General features: G+C 42.6%; 1 protein-coding gene across 1 annotated transcript; it reads left to right on the top strand.

Moving 5' to 3' along the window:
* The first annotated feature begins 15 nt into the window (after positions 1-15).
* WHAMM (WAS protein homolog associated with actin, golgi membranes and microtubules) lies at positions 16-20,642 on the top strand. Its single transcript, XM_018576693.1, has 10 exons — positions 16-609; positions 3,088-3,261; positions 5,172-5,322; positions 7,116-7,285; positions 9,325-9,490; positions 13,343-13,521; positions 17,326-17,412; positions 17,531-17,626; positions 17,758-18,199; positions 20,278-20,642. The coding sequence occupies exons 1-10, from the start codon at positions 40-42 to the stop codon at positions 20,559-20,561; spliced, it is 2,319 nt and encodes a 772-aa protein (XP_018432195.1). The 5' UTR covers positions 16-39; the 3' UTR covers positions 20,562-20,642.
* The last annotated feature ends 7,063 nt before the right edge of the window (positions 20,643-27,705 follow it).

Here is a 27,705-nt window from a genome sequence, read left to right as displayed (position 1 = left end):
TGGGCCCCGGGAGACGTCACGTGTCATCACACCCGGGACATGGAGTGTGAGAGGTTTGATAGTCTGGACGGCTGGGTGGCGGTGCGCCCCAATGTATTCGAGGAGGCTGAACACTATAAGCTGGGCTTTATCGTGGCCTGGAACCAGGTGGAGAGTAAGTTCGCCGTCACCTGTCATAACCGGACGCTGCAGCGGAGGAGGAAGCGGCGGGAGGAGGAAGAGGACGAAGCCGAGGAGCAGGTCAGCTGGGCCGGCCTGTACTCGGTGCGGGACCTGGAGCACATCCACCACCAGATGAGCTCAGTGTGCGGAGTCCTGGAGCACTGCCTGCCCAGCCTGCCGGCACCCAGCCCAGCGGGCAGCCTGTGGACTCTGATCTTCCCCGGGGAGTCGTCATGGGAGGTCGCTCCGGAGGAGCTGGAGGCCCTGTGCCGGGCTCTGGAGCTCTACTTGGGGGCCGCGGTAGAACATTGCGGCCGTAAGATCGTACTGGACGTGCTGTTCCCGGAGGAGCTCCAGGAGGAAGAGCGATACTTCGAGGACCTGCACGAATTCCGGAGGAAGAGCCTGGAGGAGCGGGTGACCCGAGCCAAGGAGGAGCTGAGGAAGGTGCGAGCACTGACACTATACATACACAGGGGGCCGGGTATAGAGACAGATAGTGATGACATCGGTCTGGTGCTGGCCATAGACGGCTCGATTTTCAACCATAGGTGGCCCTGCAAGCATCCCCAGGGATGAGCTTTAAGCAGGGGCGTCCCGAGGCTGGGTGACACCTGGAGCGGTAACCGAGTGTCACCCTGCGTACAGGTCCACTACAGCTGTTCACAGATCATGATTTAGCCAGTCCACCTGCCAAAATCTCCATCTGTATCCTAGCAACCAATGACAATGTGAGGCCGGCATAGCAGAATTGGTTGGCACGCCACATAGCATCAGTAGTCGCTACGTTGTTATGGGGGCCACCAGCATCCTAGCAACCAATGATAGTGGCCATGACACTACAGGCCAGACAGCATCACTGGTTGCTAGGACACAAGAAAGCCCTGGGTTCAGTTCGCTTGGACAGTCACTGAACCAGGTTTTCCAGCTTGGTTTGTAGACCATCTAGTCGAACCGAAGCAAGGCACATCCAGCTCATCACTAAGAACCACCCAGCGCCACAAACATGGATTTAAATTAGACTGAAATGGATGGAAAATGTTCAGCCCAATAGTGACTGAATCCTGTCCTTGTTCTGGGTCAGTGAGAAAGTACAGAGGCCAGAGGACCAGCATAAAAACCAAGTGTATAGCATTGTCAGATCGTACGTTTTTTTAAATCACTTTACAACCATCGCAAGACTAAGGTCTTGCGATGGTTGTACAGTGTATGGCCACCTTTAGAAGGAAGTCAGCAATGACAGCCCCCATCTTTCTTTTATGACAGGTTCTCTTTAACCACTTGAATATCGGGTCTTTTTCCCCCCAGATTATTTTTTTTTTAATTTTGACAGTGATTTGGTTCCACACATTATATCTTTTAGGTTTTGTAGTCTACCCTATTATCCATTTTTTTTGGGGGGGGAGGGGGGGGGCAAGTAGGGCTTAAATAGGGTAGCACATTTGGATACATATATTTTAGTTTTTTGGGGAATAAATAGTAAAAACTAAAAAAACAACAACATATTTTTCCAGTGCAGTATTTCCATAATGTGTGCCCCTCCTCCCATACATTTACTGCAAAGTCTGAGGAGAATTAGATCACATTGGTGCAACTTAGATGTCACATGGCGGAATGGTAAAGCTCAAAGTGAGCGAATATGCTGATTATAAGGAGAGTTTTATTCCCCTTTCCAGGCTACATTGCGACACGCGCAGAAGAAAGAAAACCGGTTTGTGTAAATTGTTAGGATGACATTCAGATAACATTGTCAGGATGAGAGGGCACAGATTAGCATGACAATGACTTTTTCACAGGTGTACAACACAAATGACATGTTCTCTTATGTCAGCATTTGATGCTTGTACACTAAACACAGCTGTCATCCAGATGTCATTGTTGGGACCTAGTGTCACCAGAACATCCGTTGTCACCCTGGATAGCAGTATAAACCTGGGAGGGATTATGATCCTTCCCTACGCTATCTAAAAAAACTGCTTTGGCTGGACATGCACGTTAGGATGCTACTAGTGTGTAAGTCCCTGGGGTTGATTTACTTAAAGAAGATCTCTCGCTAAAAATTTGATTAACATTTACAGTGAGGCTACAGCTGCACTGCAAGGGTTCAGTGCTTGTTGTTGCCTAGATTCATAGGCAGCCGATGCTCCAAGTCAGATGAGTGTGACAGTGCTCCCTGCCTGTATCCTCTTTTGCTGCAGCAATGGAATGTCCCTCAGTGTCCTCGTGCCTTATATACTGTGGGAGGAATTTATCAAATCTGGAGCAGTTGTCCATGGCAACCAATCAGCATCTCTCTTCAGTGTGCTCAGGGAAGATTTGAAAATGAGACAGAGAAGCTGATTGGTTGCAGTGCAAATCTGCTCCGGTTTTGATAAATGTCCCCCTGTGTGTAGAACATGATGACTCCGGGACCTTAGACCACTGCAAAGGAGGGAGAGCGAGGCTGGAAGGACTGTTCTAAGAGCCGGTTGGCTCAGAGGATCAGGTGAGTATAACTTTCTTCATTTTTGACCCTAGGCAAAAACGAGCATTTAACACTTGCAGTGTTGGGGGGTGTTCTTTCCTTGCACTTGATTGGGTATTCTTTGCAAAGGGAGTTTTCACCAAGCAACATCCCTTTATAAAGTGGAAATTCCCTTGCAAAATGAACATGCTGTGCTCCTATAATAAATCATCTCCAATTTGTCTAGCAATCCACATTATCTCATTCCTATCAGGGATATAAGGCTCAATTCGCCTAAGATTCACTCATCTTGGTGGAAAGTTGTGTGAAAACATTTATATACCCACCCCCCATCCTTTCAGAAAGAAGTGTGGACGACTCCAACAAGTTCAGTTTGGTTTTTGTTTGCAGCTTTTGTTTATCTAATCTACCTTCAGTGGAATTTTAATATGAACTGAATGTCTTTCTTTTTAATTTTCTAGATTCTTCATCAGCATAAAAATGCAGATAAAATGATGTCTTTACTTAAAGTTTACGAGGAGGAGGATGAAGCTTTTATGGAATTAGTTACCGTGGCAACCCACTTTTACCAATACTTACTGCAGCCTTTCAGGGATATGAGGGAGCTTGCGATGTTATACAAGCTGGAAATACTGGTAGGGGATTACGCCTTTTATCTTTTTTTTAAGCATTTTCTGTTGGGGAATTCTTAAGCTCTGTTTTTAGAGCCGTTTGAACCAATTATAGTCAAAGTGATTTATACTTGCAATTGTATCAGTCCAAATGCAACCTGGACCCATTCTCAAGTCTTTTCTGCATAGCTTTTCTCTTATCTTTGGATGTGTTGATTAAAAAAGGAAACAAAGTCCTTACTCTGGTTGAGTGTTTCATTATGACGGATGCTCTGTCACCGCGAGAAATAGAGAAAGATGTTTTCTTTGTGGAAAATAGACAGAACACATCTATATATTCCTAACTGTCATTTATGCATGCTTTTATCTCTGTTAGCATTGTACTACTGCTATGTAAGCATTTCAGTTTGTCAACAGAAATGCAAAAGTGGGGAAGGGGGGGTCCTTTCCTTCCATAACAAATTAACTTTTCTTATTCCTAAATCAGATGCCATGTTGCAGTGAAAACTTAAAGCCCACGTCCAGGAAAAAAAAACTACCCTTGCAAAGGGGCTGCCCCCACACTGCAAGGGTTAACTGCTCTTTTTTTGTATAGGAGCATTGTATAAAGGACTTTACTTACCAGATCCCCGCTCCCCAACTCTCTGTAATGTGCCCAAGGTTTGCATCCTGGGAAGATTATATCAGAAGATCTGTAATTTCATGAGATCTCAGGGAAAGGCATTTTGAGATGTGCATGGTCACATGTCCTAGTTACATGCGCTAGAGTTTCAGGAAGTAAGGGCACATTACTAGATCTCCCTTTAGTAAAAATGGCCACTGTAAGAAGAATCGGAAGGAAATAAAAATAAGGAATGCAAAGAATAAAAAGCCGGCAATTATCTAGAAGTGTGTGTTTGTAGATTGTCATTACTAAACATTTCTAAAGGTGTCTTTGTTGTTGTTTTGAAGATATGGCAAAAATCGGCACACCAGAGCACACTGTTCACAGTTATTGTTTTTTTCAGCAGTGTCCTGGGGGGGTGCCTCTGTTATAAGCTCATGGTTGCTGAAGCGAGAATGCTGAAGGCGTAACGACTGGGCCAGCTGGAAACATTTCTGTTCCGCCGTATGTCTTATATCGGTGGCAGTGAAAGAGTGAAGGCAACAGGTTTTGCTTAAATGCTTTATCCCAAGCAGCATATATTTACCTAAAGCTGGCCATACACCTATAGATTATCTGCAGACTTTCTCTGGTCAGATAGAAAAAGTGCCACAGATTCCTCTATCTACACTAAACTGTGCGGATGGAGGAATCTCTCGCTGGGCCAAGCTTCAGTATCTTCCTTGTCGGCCCCGCTGGCTCTCAAAACACTTGAACAATGCCTGCATTCAATCGTATTTGTTCAGGTATTTTGACAGCCAGCGGGGCCAACTAGGGAGATACTGAAGCTTGTCCCAGAGGGAGATTCCCCCATCCACACAGTTTAGCGTAGATGGAGGAATCTGTTGCACTTTTTCCATCTGACCATAGTAAGTCTGCAGATAATCTAATCTATAGGTGTATGGCCAGCTTTAGGGTAGTGGGCTAGGGAGGGTCGATTTATATATTTGGCATAAATATATTTAATAACAAGGATCTTGTTATTGTGCACGTCATTCCCGCTCTACAGTAACTATTGGAAACCATAATAACCAAAATGTAATTTTTTCCAATTGTAATAGTTTGGAAGGATAAACAGTTACATAGATTCTAGTTAAAAGAAAAACATCTGATGGTGGGCTGGTTCGACTCTGCTCTTCTTAGTTGTTGATCTTGTAATTTTATTCAGATTAAAAGATAATTTGACCTATAGTTCTATCTCAGTGATACAACCCAGTTGACTTTCATGGGGTCATACACCTTTTTAATTGCTTCTTCTCTTTAAATGTTATTTTGTTTGTTCTATACACAGAAATCTCTTGACAATGATGACTTTGGCCCAAAACGTATTGAGGCATTGCAGAAGGAGGCCCAACAATGGAATACAAGAGCAGAAGAGGCCGTGCGCTCTATACAGGATGTGACTGTGAATTATTTCAAGGAGACTTCAAAAGCACTGGCTGGTATGATGTAGTATGATTAACTGTGCTCAGGAGATGTCTCCATGTTAGTATGACAGGGCTCCATCTGCAATATGATGGAAACTCATTAGGAAGGCTTTTATTTCCTGGTCTTAGAAGCAGGAGCTCCTCATTTCTCATGTCTTATATAGTTGGTCATGTTTTGGGTCCATTAGAATGTACTTGTATGACAGAATATGCATGTGCAGCACCACGTTTCCACTGTTTTGTGTTCATCATCATTTTGTGTAGATGTGTTGGTTATGAAATAGTGAGCCGTGTCTGATGCATGGATTGTAGACTCTAGTGACTAATCAGAATACTACCTACAGGTAATGCAGATAAGATAGTTCATCAGAAACTTTAAATCTGTGGTGAGAAAGTATGGCAGCTGCCATTGTGACCTCCCCTTCGGAAAATGCTAGTTCCCTGCCTGTCATGGCCATTAACTGTTAGTCATTAACCAGGAAGAAGAATGCAGATTTATAGCTAAAACATTTTCTTATCTGCATAATTGTTCAAAGTCAGTGTCTCAATCTACTAAAGCCAGAGACTGCTAGCCAAGTAGCATTTTCAGAACAAGGACAGCAATGGCAGCCTCCATATTACTCTCACTCCAGGCTTCCTCAGAAAAATAAATAAAAAAGGTAATTTTAAATACCTTACCTGGCTATTACTACTTGCAGTTTTCAAATTATATTGTCACTATTTAAATATGTATGGCAAAATGATTAAATATTAAAGTACACGTGTCACAAACCTGTGCACTTTAAACTGAACTCCTGGCCAAAAAAATGCTTAAGCAGATGTTACCTGTAATGCAAGTCAAAAGATCAAAGATCCTGAGATACAGGTATCTGGTAGAAAATCACAATTATTATTTTTTCTAAAAGTCAAGCTTGGCTCAGCCTCTTCCAGCTTCCCATGACTTTCTGTTCAGTCATGTGAACCATCATGTAGCCACTAATCGCTCAGCTGGCGGTCTCTTCTTCATGCAGAGAGCAGGTATTCTAAATGTGGCCATACACTTTACAACCCTCGCAAGACTTTTGTCTTGCGAGGGTTTTGACCGTACAGTAGGAACGGTCGCACGCCTTCCATACACTTTGCGATTATCGTACGATCGCAGGATTTCCCGTGATAATCGTACAGTGTATAGGTACCTTAAGGAAGACATCAGACTCTTTAACACCATGTAACAATAGCAGTGCTGTTATTGGCAGCAAGTCACTAAGTGGCCACTCACCTCCTGTGGCATCACTCCCTTGCTGGGCGGTCCAGAGAGATGTTCTTCTACTGCTTCCCCCTGGCTAACAACCATGATTCTGTAGCATTCATCCAGCAAGGAACGATGCCCTCTAGGTGAAGTGGTGTTGTACTTTTAAAAGTGTGTCATGGTCCTTATAATGCCATTAGGGTCTATTCACACTTTTCCAATGCGGCGCGTTTTCATTTTGAATGGCACCCCAAACGTAGCTCCAATGTATATGCGTTACAGCAGGCCACACAGCTTGGTGATTTAACAGTGTTGCACTGCATTTTCAAAAATGATACAGGTCCATTCATTTGACTTTGTTGTGTTAACGTAATGCACATCAACATGTGGAAAAACGTGCATTATCACAGATGCATTAACGCAGCTCACCAGGATGGCAAGGTCTGAATGGGCCCTTCTAGTCCAAGACAGTTTATATCTCTGCATTACATTCTGCTTTTGCAATGTTTTTTGTTTTTTTTTTCTTGTGTGATCTGGGAGTAAACAGCTTTATAGTAATATACCTGTGTATTTCCTGTAGCCATGCAGAAACAAATGGAACAGGATGGGAGGAGATTTGGACAAGCCTCATGGGCCTCAGCACTACCTAGACTGGAAAGGATAAAATCCATGTTGGCAAAAGAAGCACTTCAGCATATGAGATCAAAGGAGATGTGCCTGAATCAGAAGAGGGCAGACATCAAACAAAAAGTAAGATTCCTACAGGAATGCATCACATTTTTACTTTATGTGATCCTTTAAACGGTGCTGTTATTTCTTATACCTATATGATAGGTAACTGAAAGAAAACTCACTTGTGATATTTCAATAAAGTGCTTAAAAAAAAAAGCAAACCGTTCAAAGTGCCGGGATCAGTGCATCAGCACTGTCCCAACGACCACACATCAGCTGCTCTGCGATTTAGCTTATTGGCTGCTGTGAATTGACCAAAAGTGTTCTATCGGGTTGAGGTCAGGACTCTGTGCAGGTCAGTCAAGTTCATCCATGTCTTTATGGGCCTTGATTTGTGCGCTGGTGCGCAGTCATGTTAGAACAGGAATGGGAGCATGAAATTGTCCAAAATGTCTTGGTATGCTGATGCCTTAAGAGTTCCCTTCACTGGTACTAAGGGGCCAAGCCCAACCCCTGAAAAACAACCCATAATCCTCCGTCCACCAAACTTTACAGTTAGCACAATGCAGTCAGGCAAGTACCGTTCTCCTGGCAACCAACAAACCCAGACACATCGATCGGATTGCCAGACAGAGAAGCGTAATTCATCACTCCAGAGAACACGTCTCCACTTCTCTAGAGTCCAGTGGTGGCGTGCCTTACACCACTGTATCCGATGCTTTGCATTGCACTTGGTGATGTAAGACTTGGATGCAGCTGCTCGGCCATGGAAACCCATTCCATGAAGCTCTCTACGCTCTGTTGTTGTGCCAATCTAAGGGCCACACGAAGTTTGGAGGTCTGTGGCTATTGACTCTGCAGACAGTTGGCCACTTCTGTGCGCTTCAGCATGCGCTGACCCCGCTCTGTCATTTTACACAGCCAACCACTTAGTGGCTGAGTTGCTGTTGTTCACAGTTGCTTCCACTTTGTTATAATACCACTAACAGTTGACCCTGGAATATTTAGTAGCAAGGAAATTTCACGGATGGACTTACTGCACAGGTGGCAACCTATCACGGTACCACAATTGAATTCACTGAGCTCCTGAGAGCGACTCATTCTTTCACAAATGTTTGTAGAAGTGTCTGCATGCCTAGGTGCTTGTTTGTATACACCTGTGGCCATGGAGGTGATTGGAACACCTCAATACAATGATTTAGAGAGGTGTCCCAATACTTTTGCCAATATAGTGTGTGTGTGTATAATATATAATTTAACTACAATACATTTCTCTAACTTTGTTTTCCTCTTCTTTTTTTTAATACATTGATTACATTTAATTTCATACATTTGATAAAAAAATCTGTTGATCCAGCTAGTGACTACTCTTGCTTCCTAGTGGTGGCATCGGTCCTCGGTCCACAGTGTTGTCACTGCTTGTGGGCATGCTTTAAAAAAAGCCGTGTCTCCAGCTTACTCTGCTTTGCTTTTTCATGACTTGAACAGTGGGTGGGACCATTTTGCCCTACCGTGAATGGCAATGACAGGAGGAGCTGCTTTCAATCAGACATTCTTACCGGCCCGTCAGGTGGTGCTGCTGGTGATGTAGGGAGCCTGGCTTGACGAGTAAGAGTGTTTGACAGCGAATTCCCCTGTCATTGCCGGTAATGGCAGGCCAAATAGGTCCAGCCCATCGCCCTACCCGTTCAAATCATAGAACGAACAGTGCTGTTACATGGCCTAGAATAAAAGCATAAAATAAAGGTATTTGGAAGTATTTTTTGTTGTTTTGTTTTTTTACATTGCCCTACAGTTTGCTTTAGCAGGAAATTCCCTACCTAGATTTGTAAAAATTGCATTTTAAGTGTACAACCATTTTAAGAATTGGCACTTCAAGATTCCTTACTGAATAAAGGCACATGCACATGTACGAACCTCCTCCCATTACTATCATTCATTTGCAGTTTCAACTTAGAAATTCTGCATTCTTGGTGTTGAATAATGTTTTCATATATTAGTGACATGTAAGTGATATCACTTATTAGCCGAGTGTCAGAGTATATTGTCTAGGTTGTTTTATATGGATTACATTTGTTGATATATGCATTGATTGTATACTTGGCTTGTACTGACAGATGGAGCACCTGAGCGAGGGGGTTGGAGCCATGACACTGGTGGATGAGCTGGAGTTGCAGTACTATGAGACACAACTAGAGCTATATGATGTTCAGTTTGAAATATTGAAGTATGAAGAAATGTTGCTTACAGCAGAACTTGCCTCACTGCGGAGGCAGATGAAAGGTAATCAGTACTGTTAAGGCCTTGTTCACACCAAATGCAGACCAGATCCGGCCAGGTTTCTGCACACACAGTGCAGTGGGTTGTGCTGCGTTTTAGATGTGTTTTGGTAAAAAAAAAAATGTTTACGTTTAACATGGGCTTTCAGGCACTTGCATGTCTTCCCTTATACAGTCGTGGACAAGTTTGTTGTTACTCTTCTGCAAAAAAGAACCCAACATTTTCTCTGACAAGTATTTGGCATTCATCATTGTTCAATTCATATTTAATAAAAATCAAGCTTTGCTTTTGATTTAACAGGATATTTAAAAAAAATAAAAAATAAAAATGATATAAAAATGATAGGACCCTTTAAATATGAAGCCTCGCCTTGTATTTTCTAGTCATTTTAGAATATCATTGCAGAATAATTAGTAATTTATCTCTCTTCACACTTTCTTCACTTTACTCTATAACATACCAAAGGCATGCAGCTAAACATGAGGCAATTGCTTTAAATACCATTACTTTTCTGGAGGAATGAAGCATTGTTTCAATGAGCTGTAAGGGCACCAACAAATTTGTCCACTTTTGTACATGCAGTTCCTGGGTTCTGGTATAATATATATGAATGAAGACAATATCTACATGCCATATGAGATCACATAGTAAACAAACATCAGGAAAAAGGTCAACAGGAAGGGAATATTTCTGGTGATATCCACTTAAAACTAAAAAAACAATCTGGCCATATACAGCTGATTGTTCAGATATGATGTGACGCTTCTTAGCAGGCACATTAAGTGTGTATCAGGATGTGGCATTCGGCAAATCAGTTATACGCAATAGCAGATTTTATCCCTCTCTTTGGTATTGATCAAAAATCAGGCACAAACAGTAAAATTTCATATTATATACCTAAAGTGCAGACCTGGACATTTTATGGCACGTGGTTCGGAGACAGACCGATCGCCGACCTGCGCTCAGTTATGGCTGGCTGACAGTGGATGCGCCAACCTCCAAGGCCGATGCATCCACTGCAAGCCATAGCCCAGGGAAGGCCCCCTCCCCCTCAGTCATTGGTTGCTAGGACCGCTGCCGTCCTACCAACCAATGACGTCAGGTGTCCACCTCCTCTGCAGTCGTTGGTTGCTAGGATTGCTGGGTGGTCTTAGCAACCAGTGACGTCAGATGTGTTCCCCCCCAGCATTAAGGCCGTGACACACTGCACGCAAAGCTATCCGGCACGGAGCTTTGCGTGCAGTGTGTGAGCTGACTGCAGTCAGATGATTGACTGCACCTTCAGCCAATCGGCTCGTCCGTAACAACCAGCCAGCTGTCGCATACCGACGCGCTGGTTTATTCACGCGAGCCGATTGGCTGAAGTTGGAATTGTTGATCTCGGCACGCTCAGCTCCGCGAGCTCTCGCCAGCTGAGGTGCCCAGGAGAAAATGACATGACACACTGCTCGCAAACGCAGCGCGCCACCGCTCCGTGCTGCTTCGCCTGCAGTGTGTCACGGCCTTTACAGGAGGATAGAAGAGTATCTTCTTCCATCCTCTTCTGCTCCACCTCCCGGCCCCTCGTCTCTGGCAATAAAGTAGGAAAATAAGGTATGTGGGGACAATAATATAAAAGAGCACTTTAAAGGGGTCAAACAATGTAGGAGGGCACTCTTAATGGTGACAACTAATAATTAGTTGTCCCCATCAGGGTGCCCCTTACATTGGTTGCCCCCATCGGAGTGCCCTCTTACAATAATTACAAAAGTGAGGGGCACTCTGATGGGGGCAACCAATGTAAGGGGGCACTCTGATAGGGACAACTAATTATTAGTTGCATCATTTGGTGTGGCCCCTTCATTAGTTGCCCCATATCAGATTTAAAAAAAAATCAGTTTAAGCATGTTCATGTGTGCCTATGCACCGTCACAGTAATGTGTTTGCCCTGCACAATGTTCCTAGTTTTTCATGTGTCCTGTGAGAAAGTTAATTGCCCACCCCTGCTAAAGTGTATCTGAAGTCACTTTTTGCCTCAGTGACAACTGTCCCCAGGACAGACTGAGAAAGTGAAACTCCCCAGCAGGGACTCGGCAATAAAAACCTGACAGAGCTTTTAACACTTCCCCAGCCAAAAAGTTAAAAGAAAAGGTTTTGGTTTTAGGTTTTGGATTCATTTTACAAAAATATGAAATATGGACTGCTTTGTGACAATGAAGATCTGTGTGTGTGTGTGTGTATATATATCTATAGTTTTGTGAAGAGGTTTTTCTTCAAACCTGTTTTCTTGAACTACCTCTGGAGAGAAGGGGATGTCTAATCCCTGATACATGGCACCATGGCTCAGGGCATGCCTTTTGAAGCTTTCGCTTGTCAGTTGTTGAAAAACAAAATGTCAATTAACTATCTTGTAAATACTTGATGTTAATAGTCTCCTGTCTGCCTCCCTAATAAATGTATTACATGGATTGTATTTCCTTTCTTTTGTTGCGGTATTACCGTATTTTTCGCTCCATAAGACGCACTTTTTTTCCCCCAAAAGGAGGGGGAAAATGTGCCTGCGTCTTATGGAGCGAATACCTATCGCCCGACGCCCGGGACATGCAGTTTCGGGCGCCGGGCGAGTAGTTTCTTTTTGTACATTCAGCCCTGCTCCTGACAATCAGAGCTGAATGTACAGTGGGAGCCGCTGTTCGTTTAATACAAGGGATCTAATTAGATCCCTTGTATTAAATCGAGCGGCATCGGCGATCGTGTCCGCCCCCCGCCGTGGTTTTCTGGGTACCCCGTTCCTCTGGGGGACCATGACCTCGTCACGGTCCCCCATAGGAGCTCACCATAGAGCCCATTGAGCAGACGAAGAACGTCGTTCTTCGTCTGCTCCGTGTGATTACTGAGACAGCGCCACTTGTCTCAGCAGTCACTAACTGCAGCTTCTGTGACAGAATTTCTGTCATAGAATTTCTGTCACAGAAGCCATGCGTCCTATCGTCCGGAGCGTCTTATAGACCGCAAAATACGGTACATAGAATGTGGTAAAAATACATTGAAAAGGGAAAATAAGTAATGTACTTGCAATCAGTTATATCATCGTCGTTGTTGTTCTTTTCCTAAGTTTCACTTTTTTATTTACCTGTATCTCAAAATTCTTTATGGTAAACCTTACACATATATGTACAGTTCCACTGACAGGTTTATGGGTTGCTTTGAAAAATCACTAGAGCATTTCCTTCAGATTTCCATTTCCACTGTACAAGCATCTGTCATTCCCAGAAATTCAGATGATCTGCTTATTCATCGCTGCTTTGTCCAGTTGTGGTGTTTTTTAGGTTCCACCCCAGTCCATACCTGATTTCACAGGAAGGGCAATGACACTGCAGAAGAGATTGCTTTGAACATCTGCAAGCTGTAGATCTGGAGGATGCTTCCTGTGGTTTAGGAATGATTTTTCATGTTTTTACCTTACTAATCTCACTCCTTCCAGTCCTGATTTGTTTCACTTTGATAGATGATATTCTTTGTTTTTCTAATAAAATGCCTGTAGCAATCTAGCAAAGTCTGTAGAAATGGGGATGTAATGCAGTGGGCTTGATTTAATGTACAGTTACAAAGTGAATATTTCCTGAGCCTGGTAAGAAAGTTGAAGCTGTGTTCACTTCTAATACCTGATGATATTTAGGAAAAATCAAACACAGGATTTTTGCTTATACATGCTTGTCTGAAGTAAATCCAATTTCACCATATTTACTAAACACAGAAAACATTCATTTTGCAAAGGGATGAATCTCTACACCTTTAGTAAATCAACCCCAGCATGTATTGCAGTTCTGACATTCATAATATAAACTATCATTATCCTGATTTCTGTGATTGCAGAGAAGGAGGATGAGGTTATCTACTATGACACATGTGAAGATCCCCAAGAACTTCAGGCCTATATGCAGTCCCACAACAATAACACCTCCATATACCTGATGCTTAGAGGAAAAACACAGCAGCTAGAGTCTAAACGAGGGAAGATCTGTGCAAGGCGGGCATTGCTGAGGAATAAAAAGGTAGGCTGCACTTTTATGTCATCTCCGGGTTTGTTTTGGCACAGAACATCAGTCACTAACTTGTTTCTTGATGTTAATATCTCTATACTGGTTTTGTTCACTTGTAATACTACAACCTTACTTTGTCTCCTTGTTCATGTCTTCCTCCAGCCCATGCAATGACATAGGCCACCAAAAAGATAAAGAGCTTATAGATGACTCTAATATATAACTAAAGTACAGTTTTTGTATGGTAAATCTGGTCTTTGTGATATAGCAATTCTGTAGATTATTAAGCCAGTAAACAACATTTTAGAAGGAAGGTTTGCTATAAGGTAAAGAATGGACATATCTAAATAATGACAATCCCTGTCCTCATCTCAGTCTATGCACTGGCTGCCATTATTTACTTGCACTGTTCTTTGTCCTGAACCCAGTGTATAAATTGGAGTGTATGTTAAATCATTGAACACCTAGGAAGAAAAGGCAGCTCCTGGTCATAGAAATGAACTGCTTGTAAGGCTTGCCTATCTTTAAAACAGTTCTGTCTCTTCTAAAAAATCTGTACATAAATGGCTCCCTGCAAAGAAGACATTGATTACTCATCTCGCCTGCTGTCTGTGCTGCTGATTTTTGCAGTAGTGAAAAGAAATATCAAGCTAAAGATCCTGCAGAATCCAACACTTCAGGAATATCAGATTTTTGGTTCCCCAATGAACTCAGTGCTACAATCAGCCGTTCCCCATGTTACGACTGTGTCCTGTAGTGATGTTGGAGGCCAGTGGGAGGAGCCAAAGATACAGCGGGGTACCTAAAGATTGGCAGATGCATCCTCAAGATATAGATACTAGGAGAAAATGAGGTTGCCAACCCTGACTTGCTAAATCGGGTACGGTGCTCGGAAGACACCCTTAAAGGGATTGAAAGGGGTGGCAAGTAAATGGCAAAACAGGTGCTATAAATAGACCAGATCAAGCAGGGCAGAGTTCCTGATTGAAGGAAAAAATTCCACAAAGCAAGAATGGTTAGAGAGGGGGGAGTAATGTAAATATTTTCCTTTTTCCAAAGGTTTGGAGTGCAAGGTTTGGGCCTTTACTTGGTAGACTGGTTGATCTCCTCTTGTGGACCTTTTTTACGTCCACACTTACCTCTGAGAACCGTTTCTTCTGGGGTTTCAGCTCGGTGTTCTGTTTTGGTAACCTTGTTACGTTGTTGGTATATTTGTGCTTGTCAGGCACTTGCCTTTCTTCAGCTCTTTTTGTTGGTGCTGCATTGACTACTTTTTTGCTCGTGCAGGCTATGTTTCCCTTCAGCAGTGATCTCTTTTGTCCTGGTCTAAGCACCAAGTTGATTCTTTTTACCCTCCCGTAGTTGTTGTGAGACTCCCCTACCTTGCAGGGCACATTCAGGGTTATTCACAAAAGGGTGAAGAGTTTGGAGAAGACAGGAGATGTGAACAATCTAGGACAACATAGCTGAACAGGAAAAATGCTCCAATTCAGCTCCTTTTCCACTTCAGCTATGTTGTCCTAGATCAAGGGTCTCAAACTCAATTCCCTCGGGGGCCACTAGACAATATTTTTTCTCCCATGGGGGCCGCTCGACAAATTTCAAACTTTAAAATAAAATGTAACTATATTCGGTATGGTACTACGGACCCCAATACATACAATAAGGCCACATTCATATCTGTAGGTTTAGGTGAGATTAGGGATTCCTGTGTCAGAAACTTGCGTTTTCCTGCATCAGGAATCCCTAATCTGGTGTTTACAAGCGGCCGCTGTCACCCATTCAAGGTAATGATTAGGTGACAGCAGTTGCATGTAAACTCCTGCACACCGCATGTAATGATACTTGATATTACATTTGGTTAGGAATCAGTCACTCTCCCTGGATGCAATGATTGTGTTTTCAGGGAGAGTGTTTTCTAACCGCATGTAATAATATCGCATACGCATGTTCCTGATGCAGGAATCCCTAATTGCACCTAAAGATACAGGTGTGAATGAAGCTTAATACTCTTACTCGATACTCGTAATACTCATACTCATATTTTATATGTTAGTAGGGTCCTTGTGTGTGTGTTTTTTAATTCCTTTACTTGTATACATTTAAAGGAGAACTATGAGGTGAGTGATTTACACTCTTCCTCATAGTTAGAGCCGACCTGTGACATTGAAACCGTCACACTTTGACTCTATCGATCATGAAGTAAGCGAACACATACCGTTGCTCACTCACTTCCCGATCGTCTCCCTGCAGACTTTCAGTCACCGCTCCATGCAGGGATTATTATTATTATTATACAGGATTCATATAGCGCCAACAGTTTGCGCATCGCTTTACAATATAAGGAAGAAATTACAATCGCAATACAATTCAAGACAAGATGGTAAGGAGGGCCCTGCCCCTGAGGGCTTACACTCTTAAAGGGAGAGGATTCCCCCCTCCCCTCTGCAGGCACAGCTGGCTCGGCCTCTAGATAGGCAGAGCCCGTTGTCGATCATCCACCTGGGTGGATCTCGACAGTATTGTCGGTATCCGTCCTAGATGTGGCGCTCTCAATATATAAGACAATCATGCCGAGCTAAATAAGTACAATTAAGTGAAATGTGATGAATAATGAAATATATGAGTATATGCTTTAAAAATATATACAGAAAAGCATATCAAAACATGAAAGTAGGTGAACAAAGTGAAAAACACAAAGTCCAATGTGCAGCAATAAAAATCGTGCAAATAAATGCAGGGGATAATCCACCACTGGATAGATCCAAACTTCCAAGTGAGCAGTTGCCACAGAATCCTGACAGACCTTCACCTCCACCCAGTGAATGCAAAATTGGAACATTGCTCACCTGGGGAGATAGATCCAAGGAACTAGGTCTAAAAGCGCGTTTCCCTTCTTAATAGGAGGGAAGCCCGTATGACTGAAGACCAGGTGACCTCCTCGGCTCGCAAATAACATAATGTCACAGGTGACAAAAGGCATAAAACAAATATCCAATGGACACCACAGTACAAATCTATGGGTGCAAAGAGACTCCTATCCGTCCGGCTCAGCTGAGAGGAGTGACGTCAAATGCTCAGCCCTATGCACGTTACGTCTTTGCACGACCTCGTCAGGAGGCTCAGTATATAGCTCGCAATAGCCCGCTATATACTGAGCTTTGGGTCATGGGAGGACTAACGTCCTCCCGTGACCCTAAAGAGAATTATGTGGCAATGTCTGTGCAAACGGCCCCCCACCAACCCACTGACAAGCATTCTCAGCATTGTATAGCTGCCCTTTGTCACAACTGGCACTAAGATCCCTAGTGTCGGATGCTAGGGGGTGTGGTGACATCACCTGACAGTGCTAGAGCCTAGTGATGGGCTACTAGACCTGAGCACTGTCACATGGTACAGGCGCAATTGGAATTTTTGCTTGCTCTGGCAACAGGGCAGCGCTGGCAAGGTGAGTCTCAATGGAGGGGGAGGGGGTGCCTTTGCACAAACACGGTTACTTTGCCCTAAATGGCTTTTAGGTTCAAAATTTACACATCACCAGTAGAAAATGACTTGCTCATCTCTAACCACAAACTTAGTAAAGAGTGCTGTTCTTAAATTCCTTACTAGACATCAAATTAATTTTGGGAATTAAACCGTGGCCCCACACCACCCACCAGGAGAATCAGCGGTTTGATGTGTGTTTCTTTTAAGGCATATCATATTATTTTATTTTAGAAAAAGATTGAATGGTTGCCATGTTAGAGATTACATTAAAATTGGACTACAGGACCAATAGCATGTTAACTGTTGTGTGTTCTCTACTCCTGATTTCAGGATCAGTGCAACGAAACACATGAGCTTAAACTGAAGGAGTACCAGGAAACGCAGAAACGGCTAGAACACCATCATTCTATACAGATGGTGAGTACCCTGCCTATGACTATAGTTTGTTTTCATGCCAACCCATAGTGCTAGTAGAGGCTTCTGTTTAAAACTGTGTGTGGGAGACACTTTAACAGCTCTCTTTGTGTTACGACAGAAAAGAGACAAGAATAAAGAAGAGCAGCGGAAGAAAAAGGAGTGGGTCGATCTGGAACGTCAAAAAACGCTACTGCGATTAAAATCCTTTAAAGATGTGAGTGTTAAATTGCTGTTTTCAAGTTGTGCGCAGTCATGTTCTCTTGAAACAGAAGGAAATAAATGTGAAATGATGCAAGGGAAGTATTTGTTAATGGAACATTTTCCTTTGTGTGTCTTTTGCTGTAGAAGAACGAATCTCCTGTCGTACTAAAAACCTTGCGAATACAACCTCGGCTCCCCAGAAAATCTGAGAACTTAAATCCCTCCCGGGTAACAAAGACGATCAGAAGAGATCCAGCAGATATCCCTGTTCAGATCTTTGTAAAGAAGGGAAATGTTGAAGAGACCCCAAGCAATGATATTACTAAACTAGGCAATAATGTTCCGCCCCCGCCTACTCTTCCACCTCCTTCGGTGCCTCCTCGTCTGCTGCCACCACCACCACCACCTCCTCCACCGCCGCCACCACCTCCCCTACCACCAATGAGTGCTCTTTTGTCAGTTCAAGCTCCATTACCTCATTCAGTAGCAACTTTAAACCCTAGAGAGCCTGAACTGATGGAGGTTGAAAATTGGGATAGAAAAAGCACACCCAGTTCTCAAAAAACAAATCCAAATCAATGTATAGGTAAGATAAAATCTGTATTTTACTTTAATCTGTGGTACTTACTTTATAATACAAAAACAAACCAGAAAACTATTTTCTATGTAAATCTGATATTAAGGAAATTGCCTTTTGGATCCTTAACAATTTCATATGAGGTTTGTGATAAAAGAAAGAAAGACTAGACTGAGATTTAGTTACTGGAATTGAAGCAAATAAAGTACACTGAAGGGTCATTCCATACAGAACTGATATTTAGGGAATGTATGGACATTGGTAGGTTGAGTCACCCACTGGTTTGTTTAGTAAGGTAGCAATAGAGTCTTCCCCTGAAGTTTCTGGCTTAGTCACTCTTGCCATGAATCTTCACTCACCTATCAGTCTCAATAATGAATCGGAAACGGGAATTACACAAGGGCGCTTATATTCCTTCTAAGGCTTGGTTCACATCTGCACTACACCCGGGGCGCGCATCCCCAGTGTTGTGCGGTCCTGTACAATACAGGCAGCGATTTCCGCGCGGCCCCATTGATTTCAATGGGGTGACATCCGTGTGGCAATCGCAGAAAAAAGGTACAAGTACCTTTTTTTTTTTTTTTTTTCTGCGATACACGACACACAGCTGTTTTAGCTGCGATCGTGTTCGGAAGCACGGGCGAAATCCCGCACGATCTGCCCAGCGCAACTGGGGTGCCATTAGAAAATAATCACCCACAGCGTGATCGGTTCACACCTTGGCGACTCCTGACCGCGCGGCAATCCGCGCGGAATTGTACACGATTGCCGTGCGGTGAGGTGTCGCCTAGGTGTGAACCTAGCCTAAAGGCTCAGGGAATGGGGCTAAAATGTCATGAGTAAAACTTTCGTTGCTGGGGTCCCTAAAAGGTAGAAGGAGCCAGCTTGTGATTTACCTGCCAATATCTACACAATACAGAAATATGAGTTTTGGGTGGATTGAGCATGTGAAGGGTCTGCCCACCCAAAAGAGATATTTAGTTGTAGGTGGAGTCTGGCATCTCTGTGCAATATTTCCTAAAGGTGCCCATACACCTTACGATTATCGGACGATTTTCGTATGCGATCGACTTTTCATCCGATAATCGTATGTGTGCATTGCAGTGTAACTTTGCTAGATCGTACGATTTTCGTAAGGTTGCTGGCGTTTCCGTCCGTCAAAAGTCGTACAATCTACACTGCGCTTGCGCTAACGAAAATACGCCAAATCAATTACCGCATTTCGTCCAGGTGCTTTTTCGTTAATTACGGCTAAATTAATCTTCGGGGCAGGATGGGGCTTCTGTACAAAAATCGTAAGACTATTCGATCATCGGACGAAAAGTTTTGTCCGATAATCGTAAGGTGTATGGGCACCTTTACTCTATCCTTGAACACTTCGCTGTTCCTCAACACCTTGATGGAGCCCTGCACCTCCTCTCGAATGCTCCATAATATAAAATATATAACAAATTCTACAGTGAGAATGCAAACCACTGCTAATGGTGACATTAGCTGTGAAGACCCAAGAACTGAACTCAAGTACAGATAACACACCAATAGAAAGTGGTCCATTGTTTTAACTCCATCAACCAAAAATTGTAAATTAAGTATTTGGCTTTTATGCAGTGTTACATTGCTTTGTTTTTTTACATTGTTTTAGAGGATCCTGTCAGGAGTTGTCATTGTAACTGATCTGAAACACGCATGTTTATGTCAGGTCATCCTAAATGCACATGCTTGTACCAGGCCAGTCACTTGGTAATGAATCGGGTCTAGGGATGTAGGCTCTAAAGCATGTATGTTTAAAAACAAGGCAGTGGTGGCAGCCCCGGTATTTCTATCATGAGTGATTACCCTGGAAAAAGTTGTCAGTAAGGTAGTGCTCGACTTTTCTGGTAAGCTAATGTTTGGTAAACTATCATGATTTTTTTTTATTGCAAAAAAATAATTGACAGAATGGTTTAGGCTGAGACCTCCAACAGTCAGTGAGTGACCCCTTTAGTAGTCTGGGCAGATGCTAGCTAATCAGTACAGTAGTTTTGCAGAGACAGAATGGGCAGCAGAGAAAACATAAGATGTCTGAACACAATTGATTGTTTTTGCAGGTTCCATGGATGAAGTGCTGGCTTCATTAAAAAGAGGTCAAAGTCTTTTACGAAAAGTGGAGCAACCACAAACCTCGACTGATGTAAGAGACAGTATACTAACAGCTATCAGACAAGGAGTAAAGCTTCGGAAAGTACGCAAAGAAGCCGTGTTTAAAGATCCTGAAAATGAACTAGAGCGAAATATTAAGGCAGCCATGCAAAGGATGAAGAAAGCATCAGCTGACTCAGATGATGATGATGAGGAGAGCAGTGAATATAGGAGTGGTGACTGGGATGCTTAATATTCATGAATGATGAATAACGGTGTGTCTACAGTTTTAATGTAATATAACACTAAGTCTCAAAGCACTGGAGCAAAACAGCTAGTTGGCAAGTTATCACCATCCCTATAACATTCAACTAAGCATTGCTTTACTGGAATCGGATGGATGCCAAACATTACACGCTTGCATTTGTGAAGATTTCTAGTTCCTTTTTCATAATTTAAAGTTCCATTAGATGCCTTTTTTGACACCAGCAATTCTGGCAATACCAGATAACTACAAGTCTATAAATCAACGTGGCCTGCGGCCATCCCTACCTTATTCACCGCCTGAGTCGGCCAGAAGGGGGGGCAGCGGTGGGTAAAGCTGGTCGGGAGGCAGAAGCTGGTGGGAAGCGTTGGGTGGTCTAGCTGTCAGCCAGTTGGGGGGGGTTGCTGCTAGTCGGCAGTGCTCCGCACGCACACACACACCTGCCATCCCCCCAATGAGATGCCGCCTGAGGCTACTGCCTCAGACTGCCAAATGTTAAGAGTGCCCCTGCCTGTTGCAGACAAGACCATGAACTTGACTGGGTATTTTCAGCCCATTGTGGAGTGTCCCTGTGTGTTATTTCTGAGGTATGAGTTGTCTGTTGAATACGCATGCAGTATTGTTGGGGACAAGAATACTTATGAATGTGCTTATTGGTTGAGGAACTCTGGAGGTACTCTTGCGATGGATCCTTTGATGGTTTCCTAATGTCTGATCACCATATGATGTCTATGGGCCCTCTAAGCAGATTTAAACCCACTGCTTATTGTTTCTTAAGATATTTTATTACCTTGAATGCAAAATACATTACCACATCCTTTGAAAAGCTTTAGAAAAGCAGTTAAACGTGTGTTCTAAAGCTGGCCATATGGTAGCCTATCTGTAAGTCCACCATATATAACAACATTAAGAGGGGAATTTATCAAAACTGAAGCAGACAAACACTGGAGCAGCTGTGCATGGCGACCAATCAGCTTCTCTTTTTCATTTTCAAATCTTAACTGAACAAACTGAAGAGAGAACCTGATTGGATGTCAAGCACAGTTGCTCCATTTTTTGTCTGCTCCAGTTTTGATAAATTCCCTTCTAAAGGTGCCCATACACTTTACAACCCTCGCAAGACTTTTGTCTTGCGAGGGTTGTAAAGTACTTAAAAAAACCTACAATCTGCCCATCTTGGACAATTGTGTTAGCTAAAATAGCATGTTTATACCCATGAGGGGCGGGCTTCCGATGACTGCAATGCTGAACGACAGTGCGCGTGCGCACACCGGCCCGTTCGGCAGTCATCTCTCGTTCATGTTAAAAACCAGCCGAAAATCGTACGATTCTCGGCTGGTTTTCCATCATGCTCGATATATAAAAGTCGTGCAACCTTACAGTAGGAACAGTTGCACGCCTTCCATACACTGCACGATTCTCGTACGATCGCGGGATTTTCTGCGATTCTTGTACGAGAATCGTGCAGTGTATGGGCACCTAAGTGTCAGAAACCTCTGTGATATATAGCAGTATGGTGTCCTAATCAAGCTTGTAATAACCCATAAACATATTGATGCATTCAGCCAGTATAGAGTCACTTCATTTGAAATCAGGCTAATGACCTAAGCCTGCAGTTTTATTTTTGCTCACATCCCACAAGTTTTTTTTAAATTTACTCTGCATTCTGTTTGTAGATTTTCAAGCATTTGACTCAGTCAGTATTATTTTTTTCACGGTTAACCCAATACACACTGCTATATATTTTTGAGCACACTTCTAGCTATCTCTGTATGCGAAATATTAATTCTTGGTTTGCATATATTGCAATATGTGTTTAAGCTTGCCAACTGTGTCATAGTTATCTGTCTCTAGGTAATCCCTACTCCACCAGCAACATTCTAAATGTATATTTCATTTAACATGAACTTTTCAGATATGAAATATTATACATATAAAAATTCTGTCTAAGAGCAAGGACCCAGCAATGCGTGCTGTTATCTATATCTCTTTGTGTCCACTTGTTTGTTTGTAACTTATGTAGACTTTATGGTCTTGAGACCTAACCCCCATCATCCATCTGTGAACGTGTCTCAGGAGTTTTAACAGCTTAAAATGTAGACCGGTTTATTACAAATGGACATAGAGTATTACCAAAAGGTAAACTGTCTCAGTTGAAGCAGAACTATAGAGCTAGGTTTGCAGTGTACAAAAAAAATGAATAGTCGCTGCTCACATCTTCACACATACCATACAGAAACTGCATACCTAGATAACATGGCTTTATCATTTCCATATAGAAAAGGCTGCTATCTTCTCATGTACTGGCTGTAGTCAGGTCCTGACTACCCAATGGGTCAAAAGACCTCTAACCATCCACCATTCTTCTAAGGTCTGTGCATCTATAGGCAGCCAATTAGGCAGTTTTAGACATCATTTGATCGTAAAGGACTCTTGTGTAGGTTACTGGACTATCTGGAAATTCAATTCTTCCATTCAATTGATGACCCTTGTAGATTTTGAAAAATACACTTCTATTCTAAATTGAATAACCTGATCCCTGCAGGTGTATAACCCGCTTAACCTAAATATCCTCAATATGTGTAGTTATGAATGCTACAAATAAAGAGATATTTGGGATGCTGTATCATCTTTTCATTCATTTTTATCAATCAAGCTATTGACTTGACATTTGTTTTGATGTAACACTTTTTGAAAAAAGTGGATCACACCAAGTGTGGGCTAGACCTAAAGCATCTATTTTATTAGGTTTATCCACCCACTAAAGTTATATCAGTTATAAGGGCACCAGTCTATGGCTTATATTTTTGTTGTTTGTGTGATAGGATAGTTTTTTCTCAGCTTTGAGATAGAGATATATATATATATATATAAATATTATTTAACCTGACCAGGAAACTGGCAGGGGCAAAGCTGAATGTTGAGATGCAAGAAGCAGGTCATTTATATTGCAGGACTTATCAGTAAAAGAATAGCAAAACTGAAGAATCGGCACAAAAAGAAGTGTGCATTATACATCAGTAGGAAACCCCATTCATTTCAGGATTTGGTTTTTCTCAGCTTGTCTTATTTAAGTAATGAATTTCTCGTTTGATTGAATGACTTATATTTTGCTTTAAAGGCAATATGTGAACTTTTAATGTAAAATAGAACCGCGGGTGAAATGGCTGCATTGCCAAACATAGCGCCTAATAAACGTCACTGGTTGCTTGTGCAGTCCAGATGAGTCTAAAGTATTGCAAAAAAAATCTGTAATGCTAATAAAAGCCTTTAAACCTGCCATCAGCTTTTGTCATGTAAATCCACTGAAATTATTAGACTAACTGGGCCAGTTGTAAAATATTTAGCACACCTAACAATTATTACCTATCATGCAATATTGAAAAGGCTATCGGTGTACTACAAGCGAAAGCTAAATTCTTTGTTTAGCAAGCATCACACACAGCGTGTGTCACTTCCTTATACAATTGCATGTACATTATTCCACGGATGTGTAGGTGTATTGTGAGACTACTCCTAGGCATAAGATGACTGTATGTCATACTTTCACACTGCACCTTTTGCAGACACCATTTTACTGACCAATCGCAGGAATTATATTAGAGTGTTTTTTTCTTGGCAATTGCTATTGTTTTTCTGATATAAGGCCAGTGCTTATATAGGTGTTTGCTCAGTGTATAAACATGCTATTTTAGCTAACACAATTGTTCATGTTTATGGAAAGCTGTTTTATAACCTCATCTGTCCACCATCTAATGTCTGGTTCACCCACGCTTCTGTGATCCTCATTTTATAGGAGTATTTGGAGCCAATCGCAAATCCTGTGCTGAATACTAGAAAATGGGTAATGTCATAGGTACTCACAACCACAGCAAGAAAGCTTTTGTGAGTCAAATAGTCACACTCATGAATATTTATGTATGCAAATAGGGCAGCATAGCTGGCACATACTGTAAGGAATGAACAGAGAATATTCTATAAAGTGGAGTGGAACTGAGGTTTACATTTTCAGGGTTATTTGGCAAGGCAGAGATGTAAAGCATAGCAACCAATAAGAATTTCACACTACTTTTCTAACAATAACCTGAGATCTGATTGGTTGCTCTGGATAACTGTATTTTCTTTCTCATCCATTGAGGGACAGAGGTATTCAGAGACTGTTGGGTTATACTGTTGCTTGCAGGAAGATTGGGACAACCAAGTATAACCGCTCCTACTCCCAGCATGCCACAGTTTGCTATTGTCCTAGGACAGGGGTAGGCGACCTTGGCTCTCCAGCTGTGCTGAAACTACAAATCCCATAATGCTTCTGCCTCTGGGAGTCATGCCTGTGGCTTGCAATGCCGTATGGGATTTGTAGTTTCAGCACAGCTGGAGAGCCGAGGTTGCCTACCCCTGTGCAAGGAGGACACTTCTCTACTCTGCTGGGAAAAGGCTAACTTTGTTGCTATTTACCACTTTTTCTTCAATCAAGATTTCTGTTACTGAGCTGGTCTCTATACATCTAAAATGACTCAGTCTCTTCAGTCCAGAAATCACCATCACGTCTCTTCTGCATAAGAGTCTTTGGGTTGATGGTGACCTCCTACAGAGCAGCTCCATTTGCCCAGTCCACTCCACACACCTACAACACAATATCCTGTTGTCCTGGGACAAGTCACTCCAGTCTTTGGACGGACTGATTTATCCAGCAGTGAAGGCCAGGTTGTCTCTGGCCTGTTGGCTTAGGAATTGGGCTCTGGAGTTGGGGGGAGTCCTTCCTTCTGGTCTCCTAGAAGATCCTCTCAATAGATGTCAGGCTGGGAAGAGGTCCTCTGCACTATGTTGGTGGAGGAGACTCTGTCATCGGAGGGATCGTGTCTCCCAATTAAAAAATCATGAACTTCTGGCAATTTGGCACAGTCCCAGCGCGTCCAGCCGCCGGATACTGATCTTAACATCTGACCATCCAAAATGGGGGGGGGGCCGCGACGCACTGAAATGGGGGGGCCTGCCCGCTGGCTGAGATAGTATGGGGCTGGCCGGCCGCTGTGAGGAGGGAGCCGCGGAACAAGGAGGCACTGAAGACAGCCCTGCAGGCACATCTTGGGGCCTCGGACGGCAGTGAGGACCCAGCAAACAGAAAAAACATAGGAAACAGGTGAAGACAGAAGGCCATCCAGAACAGGTGAGGGTAAATAATTCATTAAAATATTTATTATTTGTAGCCTAATGTTGTATAAAGTACTATTGCAGCAATGCAGAATGGCACCCTCTATAGAGGACTACAAATCTCAGCAGTACTTTATACAGAAATGCTATTGTTATATAAAGTATTGCTGGGATGTGTAGTTCTCTATAGCCTGTGCCATTCTGCATTGCTGTAAATATTAGGGTTGCACCAATATATCGGACGCCAAAACATATTGGCCGGAAATTGCACTTTTGGCTAAATGCCAAAAGTGCAGTTTTTCTGCTGATACAGCGGTGCATCCGTGCTTTCTTTTTCCCCCGCTGGGCGCTGCTCTGTGTCCCAGCGGGGAGGAGAGAAAGTGACAGCCGGCCGAGCACTGTGTTTGTGGTTTTTTTTTTTTTGAGGGGGGGGGGGGCAAAAAAAAAATCTTGCACCAGGGCCTTTTGTTCCTTAGGTCCGCCACTGGTTAGGGGGAAACTTAAGGTAGGTCCAATCTTTTTCCCAGCAACAGGAATAAAAGCAAAACATTCCTTTGAACAATAATACAGTTTCTGTTGACGTGCCACAAAGTGACCTCCTCCATGCTGACTTGTTCTCTATATATGTCTTTAGCATCTTATAATTGATATGTGTTCTATTCTAACGCTCACGGTTACCTGCAGCGCCATGCAGCCTGTGCCAAACCTCGCTCTATACTTATCTTGTAACAGAATGTTCCTTTTTGCTGAAAAAATAAACCTGCTTTGTAATTAAGGGGTAATTTAGAACTCCAATAATTTTTAACTCTAAATTGGCAGTGGATATCTGAGAAGTACTCCAGCTGAGTCTGAATGTATCCCATTAGATGTCACAAGAACCATTCCAACCTGAACAATGGATGTACTCGACAGGAAGGAAATCAGAAATGAAAGGGTACAAGTATGACACTGTGTGGGGATTTAAAAGGTCTTGATGAGATTAAAATGCATCAATTGGTTTATTCCATGCTATATACTATAATAAATTGTAGGAAAAATACATTTAGGCATGAAAATGGAAACACACCCATTTTTATTTTGGTCCACACTTATCCTTTTTAGCTAAGCATAGACAGCAGTCAGATTAATTGTGAATCCCACACAAGGTGGCTATCTAATTTACATCTGATGCTTACTTCACTTTATAGCTGGCTGTTCCAGAAACCTGCAGTATACATGTCTAAACCACTACCTAGGAACGCCCACAAAGGCAGCTCAACTCATTGCATTCCTAAGGTAGTGACCAAACCCTGAAGTGCTAGTTGAAGTGACTGTTATGAGAAAAGTATGGGGGCTGCCATTGTTGGCTTTCTTTTGAAAATTCCCATTGCCTGGCTTAGATATTGTTAAATATTAGAATTTTTTTTGAGAGAAAACAAGTCACAGAACAGATTGATAAGTAAAGAACACTTTCCAATACTGCAAAACACAGTACATGTGAAGAATTCAGGAATGTAACTGAGAAAGTACTCAGTACAAGTACTGAGAAAAGTAAGATACAATAAAAACCAGGGGATCCTTTCACTGAATACAGAAGCTTCAGATAAAATGTCACAATGGGTGAAATGTATTTATTAAGACCATCAATGGGAATAGGTGCCCAGAGAGAAGGTTAGGAGCCACGGAACCCATACCACAGACTGATCTACACCTCACTCAGTATCCCTTAGGGCCATGGGATGGGGACTTCCACCTGTAGGCCAGGAAAACACATTAGAGAGTGTCAATTGAATTTGAGGTAAAGGAAGGTAGAGAGAGGTAAAAGGAAAGAATAAAGAGAGATAGGAGGATCGAAGGAGAAGAATAAGAGAGTAGAAGAAAGAGAAGGGAAAAGGATCAGCCATACATGATATACTGCAGGTGAGGTAAGTGACTGAGAGGATGTAGATAGATGGTGCCCAGAGAACCACCAGGACTGCCATCACTAAACTCTCCAAAGAGG

This window comes from Nanorana parkeri, unplaced genomic scaffold (genome assembly GCF_000935625.1).
Source record: "Nanorana parkeri isolate BGI_ZX_2015 unplaced genomic scaffold, ASM93562v1 scaffold74, whole genome shotgun sequence".
Taxonomy (NCBI): domain Eukaryota; kingdom Metazoa; phylum Chordata; class Amphibia; order Anura; family Dicroglossidae; genus Nanorana; species Nanorana parkeri.
The sequence above is the reverse complement of the archived record's forward strand: the minus strand, read 5'-3'. Positions and strand labels throughout refer to the sequence as shown.

Coding starts and splice junctions, on each gene's coding strand:
- WHAMM (XM_018576693.1), top strand. CDS start 40: ATGGAGTGTGAGAGGTTTGATAGTCTGGACGGCTGGGTGGCGGTGCGC. Junction 5,323..7,115: donor GACTTCAAAAGCACTGGCTG/GTATGATGTAGT, acceptor TATTTCCTGTAG/CCATGCAGAAACAAATGGAA. Junction 7,286..9,324: donor GGGCAGACATCAAACAAAAA/GTAAGATTCCTA, acceptor TTGTACTGACAG/ATGGAGCACCTGAGCGAGGG.